Below are 12940 nucleotides of genomic sequence, written 5' to 3' on the forward strand. Positions count from 1 at the left end.
ACTAAACCTTTCTCGGCAGCTTTCTTCAAGGTACTGAGGTGAATGAGATGCAAAGTAAATTCATGGTCAGTACATTCCCTTTCTTGAGCAAAACTGGAATTGATAAAGGATCATGGTGACAAATTCTAGAAGCCAGTTGACTTTAGGGAGCGGTGAGAGGGGAATTTGCATGTATGACCTCACCCAGAAACTCCAGCCCTGAAGCATATAAATAGGTGAGGTCTTACGCAGCTCCAGGCCCAGCAGTTTCCAGACAGATCTCGACCATGGCAGTCCTGGGCTCCACACTGCTGTCCCTGTGCTTCGGCACGCTGCTCATTTCTGCCAGCTCTGCAGATTACCCTGACAGATGCATGTCCTTCAGCACGGTCTTCCCCACCACCGGTCCAGGCATCAAGATCAATTCAAACATCTATGAAAGCAACAGAATCTACACAAGTAAGTAAGAGCCTTTCTCTCTGTTGTCTTTTTTCTCTAAGGGCAGTCTACCAGAATTTCAGAACATAACTCTCCATCTCTGCTCTCAACTACACGAAATATGCATTTCTGACCAGGATGGGAAGTGGGGGCAGAAAGAATGAGAACATGGGAGAGAGTGGGTTGGGTGGGGATGCTTCTGCATGTTCCCTGTGCCAAGCTGAGCAGCAAGGAGCCATTAAGTTCCAACGCCAACTGAGCCCCGGCAAGAGCACGCCCATGGCAAGTTCTGACTTAAAGTCGGCATGTTTATTATGTTAAGCGATACAGATTGCATCACAGTTATCTTTTCACATCCACTTGATGAAACAGTGCCCCTGTGGATGACTGTGTACTGCACAACTCCAGGAGGCGCTGTTCTCATTTAGTCCACATGTGAAAAGCCCAGTTCGCTAGACAGGGAATGTACTGCTCTCCCACCTTCTCTCTGAGGAGCCTGAAGCTGAGAGTTAAATGACTTGCTCAGGGTCTCACTGCTAGTGGCAGAACTGGCTGTTGAATCTTGTTCTTTTCGTTCCTAATCCAATGCTTTTCTTAGAAGTGCCTAGTAATATTTTACAAATATCCCTTTTGGGATCAGCCAAACCTACAAGTCAGGCAAATGCTGTCTAATTACTTTCATAGCAACATTCAATATAGTGGCTTACATGTATTTGTTCATGTAGCCCCCATAACCTATTAGGAAGAGACCACGGTCGTTCCTGTTTTGTAGATGAGGAGACAGAGGTAGAAATGCTAGTGACTTGCTCAGGTCACAGAGCTACTTGAGTGGTGAAGTTGGGACATGAACCTGAGCAGTCAGAGACTCTACCCTAACCACTACACATATGCCTTTCAGTTATAGTAATAAGAACTGATACTTCTTACTATGCAGTGGGTACTATTCTAAGGGCCAATACTGTTATCTTCCCATTTTACAGATGAGAACTGAGGCAGGTAAGTTAAAGTTTTACCCAAGATCACTAGTAACATAGCTAATATTTGAACCTAAATAACAGCGCAGCTTTGTGCAGCCAAGCTATCCAGCTTCAGAGCCTGTCCTCATCTACTGAGTTCTCCTGCCTCTCTTAGAACTCTAACCACATTTTGAAAGAATACCATGGTCCACAGATTCCGGGCGTCAGCAGGAAGATGCCTCTAGCCTGCCTTCGCACGCCCATGCCAGCTTGTGCTTCTATCTATTTTTTTCACGGGGACTGTCACCATAAATGCCTCAGTTGTGATAAGGCTCACTACGTCCTACTCGTTCAGGCAGTGGATCTTGTCCTACAGGCAGGGAGGACCATCTTGTAATCCAACATAAAAATAAGGAGGGCACGTGTGTGACCTTGTTTGTGGGAAAGGACCTGGGGGGCCAGAGGGACTACTAACTTGAGATGACACATCACAAGGTGAAGGATTTTGCTGTTAAAATGGAAGAAATAGGAACCTACCTTGTGAAGGTTGGGGTGCAGAGAGCCTTCTGAAAGTAGGAAGACAGGAGAAAGAAGAGTCAAAAGGTGATCAGTAAGATGCCTTACAAAGGAAAGGCCCCTTGGAAGGGACCATGCTGGCTGAAAGGGAAATCCTGGCGTCTACAACGGCAGTGGGCAGAGTAGGGGAAAGGGGAAGGGGAAGGGGTCTCAGGTTCGTTAAATGCCTACTACATGCCGTGTCCGTCCCCAGCCTCACCTATTTCACCACAATGTGCTGTAGTCCCGTGACGCGCTGACTGACTCACTGTAGGAATGATTTAAGTTGAGTCAAAATCCTGTGCCCTCAAGAGGTGTGAAGTGCCCGATTGCACATCTGGGTTACACCACAGTCTCCGGATTTCCTCGTAGAGTGTCACTGTGAGACAGCTGGTGAGACTGAGTAAATGCCCACACAAGCCCACTTCTTATTATTTTGAATTTGAAATTTTCTAAATTTCAGGGTTTGTGTCAACACTGGTTAGTCATGTACAAATGGCTTGACAGGTCCCAAGACACAGTGGCAGCTCAGGCAGTATCTTAGAACAAGTTCCCTGGGTCTGTCTCCATGTCATTGAAGGAAACCCATAAAGCAGTGACATTTATGTTAAGACTGGACCAGGTCAGCATCTGCCTCCATTTTTTACTTCTGTGGGCAAGAGGGATGTAACCTGCCTGCCTTTATTCCTGCATCTTCAGCTTTAAGGGCACTGACTGTACAACATGGGATGCACAGCTTGCTAAATCAATCAGTTATTAGAAGTTATTTACTGCCCTCCAGGTGCCCAGCACTGGGCTGGCCAGATACTGACATAGAGGAAACCACCGTATGTATTAAGCCAGAATGTAATTAAGTTAAAAAAAATAAGTGTTTCAGATGCGAGAGGGAAAGAAGGGTGAATTGGCCCGGAGGTGGGACATAGCAGGATCTTGGAGAGTAAATGGGAGTGAAATATGTGATGAGAACGAAGTAAGGATTCCACACAGACAGACAGAACAGAGACCAAGAGCAGGCGTGAGTCACGTGTGTCTGTGGAACCAGAGGAAGACTGGCTGCCCCGAGAGGGGGGTGCAAATAGCAGGGGGAGCTAGGTTATGAGTGTGATGAAAGCTACGTGCTGGGCACTGTACCCGACAGAACTGAAGCAGAATGTTTCGTGCTCTGGGCACTTTGAAGGTTTTGGAGAAGAGTGTCTCCAGATGGGAGTGTTGTGTGTGGAAGTCTGATCTGGCCACAGCCTGAGTAAATGGCTAAATGTGGAGGAGAAAGTGGAGACCAGAAATTCAAATAATACAGATGCCTAGGAGAGAAGAAAGGAGGATATGAGCCAGAGTGAGGGAGGGAAAGCAGAAGAGAAGACAGAGGCAAGAACATGCCCGAGGGGGAGCCAACAGACTTGACAACCACCTGGATGACACACGCCATGGCTTGCCACATCACCATCACGCACACATCTAGGACAAATATCAGGTTCTCACTGAGCAAGTAAGGGCCCATAGGGTCTGGCTCCACCCACCTTAATTGGCAATAGCAAAGAAATAGAACAGAGAAGTGCATTGCGCTAAAAAAAAAAATTGTTTAACACACTGTGTATTAAAGTCTTTGCATGATCTTGTTACTCCTCCCAGGAACATTTCTCTTTTTTAAAATATATTTTTATTGATTTCAGAGAGGAAGAGAGAGGGAGAGGGAGATAGAAACATCAATGATGAGAGAGAATCATTGATTGGCTGCCTCCCGCATGCCCCCTACTGGGAATTGAGCCTGCAACCCGGGCATGTGCCCTGATCAGGAATTGAACCATGACCTCCTGGTTCATAGGTTGATGCTCAACCACTGAGCCACGCCAGCCGGGCTCCTCCCAGGAACCTTTCAAAATAAGGTGTCATGATCTCCATATAATAAAGGATAATGTCATTATCTCCAGACCTAGAACCGGGCTTGTGCAAAGTTGGAATTCAACAAATATTTATGGAGTGAATAATGAAGAATAAGGGAACTGAGTCTCAGAGGTGAAACGACTTGTTAGAGCTGGAATTCAGAACCAGCACGGTCGCATCCTATTGTGCTACCTGACCCATTTTCTTTGGTTTGTGAAGGAGAAGTCCTTGAAGGAATTCTTGATGTCTGAAAGGGCCCTGGAGAACACCTTAGCGTTGAGGAATTCATTCAAAAGGGACCTTCTAAAGGAGAAAACGAACCCACCAAAATGTTCTCTTAAAACTCTCTCCCCATTACACATCAGAATGCTGGAATTAACAAGTGTCGGTGGGGTCTCCTGTGAATGCATGCTAAGCTAGGTCAAAAGAGATTCACCTGAGTGAAAGTTAGGGACTCTGAGGGGTCATTTAACAGGTGCCTGGATTAGGGCCCCAGGGGCTCAGAGGGCCCCTCCCTCACCCTCATCAACAGACACCGAGAGCTTCGGCATGTCTAAGACTAGGAAGTGGGCTCTGCTCTAATTTGGAATAACATTCCTGATTTTCCAGGAACACTTCCTGGGGCCCACATGACCCTGTCACATGCACCAACCCTGCTCTGCCCACATCCCACTCCCCTGAAAGAAGGACAGAGCATCTTTATCTCTCATCTGACAGATGAGAACCAGGCTCCAGAAGTTAGGAGCCTGCCTCAAATCTCACCCCTGGAAGGTAGCAAAACTCTCCTTTTGTCTAGCTCTTGGCCATGGAAAATTTAGAAAACACAAATAAAATCATCTGTAATCCCACTACCCAGAAATGACCACAGTTACTATCTCGATGGCTTTCCTTCCAGATGTTTTTCAACTTTTACAAAAATACTACATGTACATGCTATTTGTAATTTTCTTTTTTCAGTTAATTTTGATTTCATGACCCTCATCCCTTGTCTTACTACATAGATGGCTGATTGTCTCCTTATCATTTCTTCTCAGTATCGGTGCCTGTGGACAGCAGCACCAACTCAGTGGTCCTGCGAGCGATGGACACAAACAACAACAGCTCAATAGGCCTCTGGCAAAGAGCAGACCATTATTGCAACGGCAGCGTCCTCTATCAGCGTCTGGACACACGTGAAGGTTTCTTCAAGGCCAACTGGCAATCTCCTCGTTTCACGAACATTACAGTGGAGATACAGTAAGAACCTACCTATATATGATTTGCTTGGGCTTTTACAGTTTAATGTTAGGTTTATGCAGTTTTACAGTTAAGTCAATGATCTTGAAGGACACAAAATACAATACAGAGATGATGTGGAGAAGTCAGTACTTGCACTCCTTTTCTGCCTTACCGTTCTTTGTCCTACTTTTATCTATAGTTCACACACACACACACACACACACACACACACACACACACACACACCAGTGCTCAACATAAATAGAAAGAACTGGTGGTAAAGAAAACCAGAGCTGGACAGTGGTTAAAGCAAAATGAATGAATGAATGAATGAAATGAATACATACATACATAAATAATGCATATATAAATAAAGATTTTATTCAGGACTACTGCAATAGGAGAAAAGAGACCTCAGTATAGAACCAGGCTCAATTCTGAATACAACATGAGCAAGTGGAAATTTATAGCAGAGAGGGGTCAGTGGATGGAAAGTTCCTGAGAGGAAACATCAAGGCCTATAGGGGGATTCTGGCTAAACTGACCTAACAGGATTGTTGCTGAAGGCAAGCCCAGGTGATCAGATATCATGTGGGGATGGCAGCAAATGAGGAACTCAATCAGACATTGAGGGTTATCAGATATCCAGGTAAGAGGTTCTTGCTAAACAGACTTAGCAGCCTTCTTGATAAAGCTGGATTTTACAAGCAAGTGCAGAGATGGGCCAGGAGGAGGTGCTGGAGCCTGAGTGAAGGAAGGCAAGCAGAGAATCTCTGTCACTGGCACCCTGTTTGCTTCAGATTCTCTATACTCAAACTGGAGGGTCATTTTTCAAAACACAGATTCATTTTAGAAATGGCTTCTAACAGAAAGTGTGCTGATTGTGTAATAACTCGCCTCCTCGTGTCACACCAAATGGGCACAGACTCCTTCGGAGGTGCGCCAACCGGAGGTCCGCCAACCGGAGGTGCGTTAACAAAAACCTTCCTCGCAGCCAGGGATGGCTACCAAGCTCACTTCAGAAACCCAGTGCTGAGAGTCCTGGCGGTCCTGGACTGCCATTCTGTGCTGAAAGGACAAGTCTGTCCAGCAGGTCGTGTCCAGTGTGAACAGCCACCGAGGCTCCATGGGGCATGGTGGTGAGGATGCTACCACGCCATCCCACCTCACCGCCATCCCACCTCACCTGCCACCATCTCACCTCACCACCATCATCCCACCTCACTATCATCCCACCTTACCTGCCACCATCCCACCTCACTACCATCCCACCTCACCACCATCCCACCTCACCACCATCTCACCTCACCACCATCCCACCTCACCGCCATCCCACCTCACCGCCATCCCACCTCACCACCATCCCACCTCACCACCATCTCACCTCACCACCATCCCACCTCACCGCCATCCCACCTCACCGCCATCCCACCTCACCGCCATCCCACCTCACCGCCATCCCACCTCACCGCCATCCCACCTCACCTGCCCTGCCCTTGGACCTCGCTGGCTCCCACAGAGCTACTTGGGAATCCTGAAGGAGCTCCGACAATCCAGCCTTGCCTGAGCGCTGTCCCTTAGAGGCCAGGCCAGGCTAATTAAGACAATGGTCCCTTCATCTCTCCTCGCTAAAGCCTCCGCACTCCGTGCAACAACAGATAAAAGACAAAGCAGTGACACTCTGCAATAGAAGCAGCACGTTCCCGCCGACAGTGCGGTCTCCAGACCTTCCTGACTCGCGCGGCTGGGATGCACTGGCATTGCTGCTTGTTGGCAAATGTACACACACGGCCTCGATCAGCAAAGCGACAAAAGGGAGGGGGAGCAGCACAGCCCTGTGAGGGGTCCACTGTGCTGGGCAGGGCCACAGAAGCGAAGGGAAGAGGTCCCTGGCCAGGGAGCTTTGCTTACAGTAAGGTTTGGTGAAGGCAAGGCCTGTACAGAAGTGATTACTGAGGTTAAACATCACTTGCTCAAGAAAGCGTCCCTAAGCTCCCGGATAAGTTCCAGAGCCTTTTCCACTCTCTCAACTTCCACTACTTTGTCAGTGCATATGTCACCACTGTGATCAATTACTTAATCTGTTAGTTGATTATTCATTTAAAATCTGTCTCTCTGAAGGGACTTTGAGCACCACAAGGGTAAGACCATGCCTAACTGATTCACTACTGCCCCTCAGCACCATGCACAGTGATTGGCATGTTGTACACTCTCGTTAATTAACTGTCGAATGTGTGAACAAGAGGCTGATATAATAATGGACCCACTAATAGAAGAACAACAGACCAAGCTCTACAGATCATTTCATGAACATTAGGCACCTACTATGTGTCAATCATTGTTGACAACAGAACCTGCTCTCAAAGAGCTGGGCCTCTAGTGGGGGGAGAGGCTCACAGCAGGACAATGCATAGAGGGGCCCGTCCCTCTGATGGAGATCTGTCTGGGTTAAGGGTAACAGGGAAAACAGCTTCATAGAGTTACTGCTACATCCGTGGGCAGACATGGTCTGGATGGACATCACAGGCAGAAGGACTGGCTTGAACAAAGACTAAAGGTTATACCAGACTATGGGGAGTTTAGGGGGGTGAAGTTGGTGGGGGGGGGGGTAGACATGATCTTCTCTGAAGCAAGAACATGGATCTTAGTTAAGACAATACAGAGGCCCTAGCCAAGTAGCTCAGTTAGTTAGAACGTCATCCCGATAGGACAAGGTCAGGCTACATACAGAAGGCAACCAATGAATGCATGGATAGGTGGAATAAGAAGTCGATGTTTCTATCACTCTCTCTCTCAAATCAATCAATCAATAAATAAATTTTTAATTAAAAGAAAAAAAGACAATATAGAGCAGACCAGTATTCAATGATCTGTAGGGAAAGTAAGCACAAAAGGAATTAAGAGGTTGGGGTCATCTGGGAAGGCAGAAATGTGAGCTGAACTTTGGACTCCACGGCTGAGGTCCTCACCATTATCTTTCATTGATTTGCCCCCCACAGAGCCTTTGTTATCAATGTCAACAGAGTGGCCACGTTTTCTTCTCTGAAACTGAAAAACCAAGGTAAGTTCCTTTGCAGCCCCTTTACATATCTGGCAGTGAACACAGTCAGCATGAAAGTTACTTTGTGGGGCCCTGGAAAAGTCTTCTAGTCGGGTGTTACCCAGATATCAGTTGAGCCTGCTAGCACCTTGAGACCTACATAAGATTGGCTCAACCCTTTTTCCTCTGCCCCATAGAAAACAAAAGCCATCCCCAAGATTTCTGACAATTCCTAGGGGCCTTATGTTCTCAGAGTCACCTGTGACTGCAGAATCCTGCTTCCTCAGGACCCATTCCTGTTCAGCACCACGTAGACACCACGTAGTCAGCCCCTTCCTTAGTTTCCACCAAGACTTCCCACTCACATAAAACCTTCACAGTTCTACAGGCTTTACAGGAATGAGGGGGCAGATGTGCACAAAAACAGGTTGACAGCATCAGAATAACAAACATTCATTCATTCTCAGAATGGCCTTGGCCACCACCACTACCACCAGGAATTTCCACTGCCCTTCCACTGGGTGTGGTCCTCAACCTCAAACCATCCTGAGGCTTTTCGCCCTCCTTCCCCCTCTCTGTCCCCTGCGTTCTCTCACTCCCCTCTGGGGAGCTAAAACAAATTCAAAAAATTGAGGTTCAGAAAGTAAATGGAAAAACCAGGGCTCATATCCCACCTCATACTTTTTACACTTTTCTTAGACTTACATCAAAACTATAAAGACAATCCCTTTTTTAAATGAAGCTTTTAAATACAAGGTTCAACTAAGAACAAGGACCATCAGCCTCTCTAGTGTCCAGATAACTAGTCTTCCTCGGGATCCCCCTGCTGGTTACTCACCCGTCATATGCTGCAAATGCGGTCAAAGGGATATCCATTTTCAAAACAAATTTTGATGTGATTATGCCTAACAAACTACTATAAGAAAGCCTTACCTGTTGCCTTGGTGGTTTCCCCTCTGTGAGAAGACTGGGTGTTATTTGCTTCCTCGAGGACATTTTTGAGATGAGTATGAGTGTAAATGCTAAGAAGGAGAGAAAAAAAGTGTGTTTCTAGTCAGGACTCCTTATCTCCATGCTACTAAAATCCAGTTAAAAAAAATAAAGTGGTTGTGTCAGACTTTCTGGCTCAGTGAGATGCTGGAGAAACATGTGCCCTGGGTAAATACTAAGTGAGATAAGACAAGGCCACAGACTCACAGGCCCCTCCAGGTAGCAGAAGAATGCATGGGCCTAAGCAAATCACTGGACATGTCCCGTCTTCTTCTTTATTGTTTTAATGTATTTTTATTGATTTCAGAGAGGAAGGGAGAGGGAGAGAGAAAGAGAAACATCAATGATGAGAGAGAGTCACTGATTGTCTGACTCCTGCATGCCCTTCACTGGGGAATCAAGCCCACAACCGGAGCATGGGCCCTGACTAGGAATCAAACCATGACCTCTACGACTGAGCAGCACAGGTCGGGCTGTCACTTCTTCTCTATAGTCCCCTCTGTGGTCCACTCAGACCTTTGCAGGTATCATTGCCAAACTCTAGTTTTTCCAGGATCAGACATCCCGTTCTCCCCACCCCCAGGGCTACAGGCCTGGCTTTTTCTGCTTCTCAGCAAGGCAACCTCAGAGAACCAGTGTGTGGTCAGATCCCTGCACAGGGAATGGCCGGTGCCTCAGCAACCACAGAAAGAGGTTCAGGGGTTTGGACAGCACTTCTTTCCATTTACTTTAAAGCAGGAGTAGCCATCCGAAGGTCTGATGGTCACTAGTTTTTACAGGCTTTACATGTAACCATTGAAATTAGCAACAAAAAATAAAATTGTGCCATTCTGGATCATATTTGCACTGATGGATCTAATACAATATTAAGGACACTTGAGGGTCGACAACTTACCCGACAACAAATTCAGTAGTTATGTAAGTTCCTTCCCCTGTGGGACTACATAGACCTTAGCGGTAGATAGTGTTCTTTCGCTCCATGACATTCTGTGCGTCATAGCTTTCCCTTCCGCTACATACACTTGGCCCTTGAGATGTGCTGATTGAATTCTGCTCATGAACTCTGCTCCAGCGTCGCATCAGATTAGCCTCATTTTCCAACGTAGGTTCTGATGTCCTTTTTTTCCCCAGCAATGATCACAACATCACCCTCCATGACCTCCATGACTTCCATGACCTCCATGACCTCCATGACCTCCATGACCAGGCCGACCACAACCCGAAGCCCAACGACAAACCGATTCCCAACCACAGCCAAAACCGCAACCTCAACTCTAACCACAACCAAAAGCTTCGCCAACAGAATCTTCCTCAGCCCCATCACAGATGCCATCCAGATCCTGCTTGTCTTCCTCACCAGCAAACTCCTCTTCTAAAAGTTGTTCCTGCCTCTGCTACATCCTCCTGCGTTCAGTTCCAAGCCAGGGCTCCGTCATGTGTGTGAATGAAGGCCTCATGTTCTCAAATGTACAGCTCTCCTGCCACTGCTTTGGACCAAAGAGGAGACTTGGTTGAGAGTAGCCAGTTCACTCACTGGTGGACTTGGGGCACATAGATGTTCAACTAAATCTTTCAGGCTTTTTGTAACTACTTAGAGCTGGTCTGGGAGTAACCTGGAATTCTGGCTGTAGGTTTAACATGTTGACAGCCAATTCCATCGCCAGTCTAAACGTTTGATCATTGCCAAATGATTCCCCTGAGTCTCTGTGGAAAGAACCTTTCCTCACTTTCAAGATGATCTTCGCTTTCTGACCAAACCCACCCAGGTAACAGAGTGTGTTGACTCATGTGACTCCACAGGAAAGGAGAAACAACCCTCATTCTGCTGGCAACACCAGTAGCATTAGAAGGGCAAGGAAACAGGAATGTATCCTGTCTGAGCAGCCAAAAACAGGGACAGATTATGGGATAAAGGCATTATTTTCCGTCATACCAAAAAAACTATATCCCAACAAGAACAATGTGTTAAATTCAAATTCTTTAATAAGTGATTACCTTGAAATACAGAGAATGTTATCTAATTTTATTCATTTGTGCAAACATTAAAAAATTAATAAAATGATGAGAGTATGTATGTTTTCAAAGCCAGATCTACGGGTAAAATTTTCTCAATTTTAATATTCCTCAAGTGCAAACTGGTCATTTTTCCCCTAACAGTGTTGTCCGCTAGGAGAAATGGGCAAAATACTTATAATATTCACAATACAATGTGAAGCCAAAAGAAAGCATGGTATTTCCAGAAACAGCCAACAAAGTTTTCTTTTAGTGATTATGTTAAGTTCCAGCATGCCAACATCTAGTGACTGGCCTTTCTCAAGAACAGTTCCTTTTCAAATTCCTCCTTTTTTCCCTGTGAGGAGGGCCATTACTTTCCTATTTCGAAGGTCTTTATATTTTTTGAAAACTGGGACGTTTTTAAATATTATATTGCAGTGACTCTGGGTATCTGATTCTCCCCTTCTCTCCATGGTTGCTGCTTGTTGAGTCATCCATCTGTTCCGTGACTTTTCCAAACGACTTCTGCAAAGACTGCCTTCTTGTGTGGTCACCAGTCTCTCTCCTGCTGTCGCAGCAGTCAGCCAGTGACCGGCAGGTTTTAAGTGTCAAATTTGACAGCCTTTCTTCATTAAGCATTCCCCAGAAGATGTGAGGTTAGTTTTTTGGTGTGTTTGGGGTTTTTTTAAAAATTAAATTCTAGATATTAACGGCAGTGAGTCCTGAGCCTGCGGGCTAGGAACAAGTTTCATATTTAACGTTCACGGTCCAACCTGGCCCCCATCCCAGTTTCAGTGTGGGAGGTGTGACAAATATCCAGCAAAGATGCTCTCTGAAGCTGGGAAACTTTTAGACTCGAAGAAACCTGGGTGAATTCAGAGGAGCTGAGCAAGGGGGCTGGCCCAGCAGGCAGGACGCCTGTAAAGTCTACTTCTGCTGCGAGTAGAAAGGGAACCTTTAACAAGTGGCGCCACAGTCTCCCACCCTTGGTTTTCTCATCTGTAGGTAAGAGGTATCTGCATCTCTCAGTTTTTATTTCTCTGTCATAGCCAGACGCCATTGGTAAGGTCTAGTCAGAGACGGTAAGAAGGCGTGATCTTACGCTGTATCTGACTGACTGACAAAGGCTGCCAGGAGCACTGTTAAGGAGGATTCTGGAGCGAAATCCAGGCTCAGAAATAGAGTGTTGTGCTCAACAGGAGATCTCCTCCGTGAGCTCAGGAGATATGAATTAAAGCAGCACAGCCTCCAGGTGGCTGGCCTTCCTGGTCACTCCTTAAGCAGCTGGGATAGCGGAATAAGAGGACGGGCTACAGAAATCCACACGTTCTCACTCTCAGGAATAGCTAATCCTGATCCTCATCTTTGTAATCAACCTCCCGATCCTGATAGGAAACTGTGATACACCAACAGGAAAAGAACACACACAAGCAACTGCAAGGAAGCCCACAGGAAGCACAGTAAAAAGAGATGAACAATAGGTGGACTGTTCATCACTCCCACACTCACTTGCCCAACCTTGTTCTTCTACTTTTCTTGCTTGTAGCATCATGCTTTGTAAATTCAGTGCATTTTCATTCTGTGGTAGAAACAGCAACTGCCTGCCCAGCATAACGCACTTTAGAAAGTAGGAAAGAAAACTGATGCCTTGCGAATCCCATGACCTCAAAAACCTTCACAGAAAGAGTCCCAACCTGGTCAATGACCAACTGTAACACCAGCCATTCCGAAGAGGCAGCAAATTTAGACCAGTATTGTACCTTTGGTCTGGCCAACCACCCACTTTACCTCTGTAAAAGTAGGATGTTTGAAAAATATTTAATAATGAAAGTAAAGCTTTTATTATATTTCCTTAAGAGCTTTAGATTTAGGCACATTTGTCCTTTAA

General features: G+C 46.2%; 1 protein-coding gene across 3 annotated transcripts; it reads left to right on the forward strand.

The window, feature by feature from the left end:
* The first annotated feature begins 215 nt into the window (after window positions 1-215).
* Window positions 216-11127, forward strand: PLET1 (placenta expressed transcript 1). 3 transcript variants are annotated; one of them, XM_023757894.1, is made up of 4 exons: window positions 216-438; window positions 4844-5045; window positions 8027-8088; window positions 10164-11127. In XM_023757894.1, the coding sequence occupies exons 1-4, from the start codon at window positions 267-269 to the stop codon at window positions 10499-10501; spliced, it is 774 nt and encodes a 257-aa protein (XP_023613662.1). In that variant the 5' UTR covers window positions 216-266; the 3' UTR covers window positions 10502-11127. The 3 variants fall into 3 exon arrangements, with proteins under 3 accessions (XP_023613662.1, XP_014315339.1, XP_014315340.1); XM_014459854.2 differs by having other exon boundaries at window positions 217-438; window positions 10189-11127; XM_014459853.2 differs by lacking the exon at window positions 8027-8088 and having other exon boundaries at window positions 10189-11127.
* The last annotated feature ends 1813 nt before the right edge of the window (window positions 11128-12940 follow it).

This window comes from Myotis lucifugus, unplaced genomic scaffold (genome assembly GCF_000147115.1).
Source record: "Myotis lucifugus unplaced genomic scaffold, Myoluc2.0 scaffold_117, whole genome shotgun sequence".
NCBI lineage: Eukaryota > Metazoa > Chordata > Mammalia > Chiroptera > Vespertilionidae > Myotis > Myotis lucifugus.

Bases quoted from the DNA above. Each gene is read 5' to 3' on its own strand.
- PLET1 (XM_023757894.1), top strand. From the start codon at position 267: ATGGCAGTCCTGGGCTCCACACTGCTGTCCCTGTGCTTCGGCACGCTG. The intron at 5,046-8,026 runs GTAAGAACCTAC...TGCCCCCCACAG, and splicing joins AACATTACAGTGGAGATACA to AGCCTTTGTTATCAATGTCA. The intron at 8,089-10,163 runs GTAAGTTCCTTT...TTTCCAACGTAG, and splicing joins TCTGAAACTGAAAAACCAAG to GTTCTGATGTCCTTTTTTTC.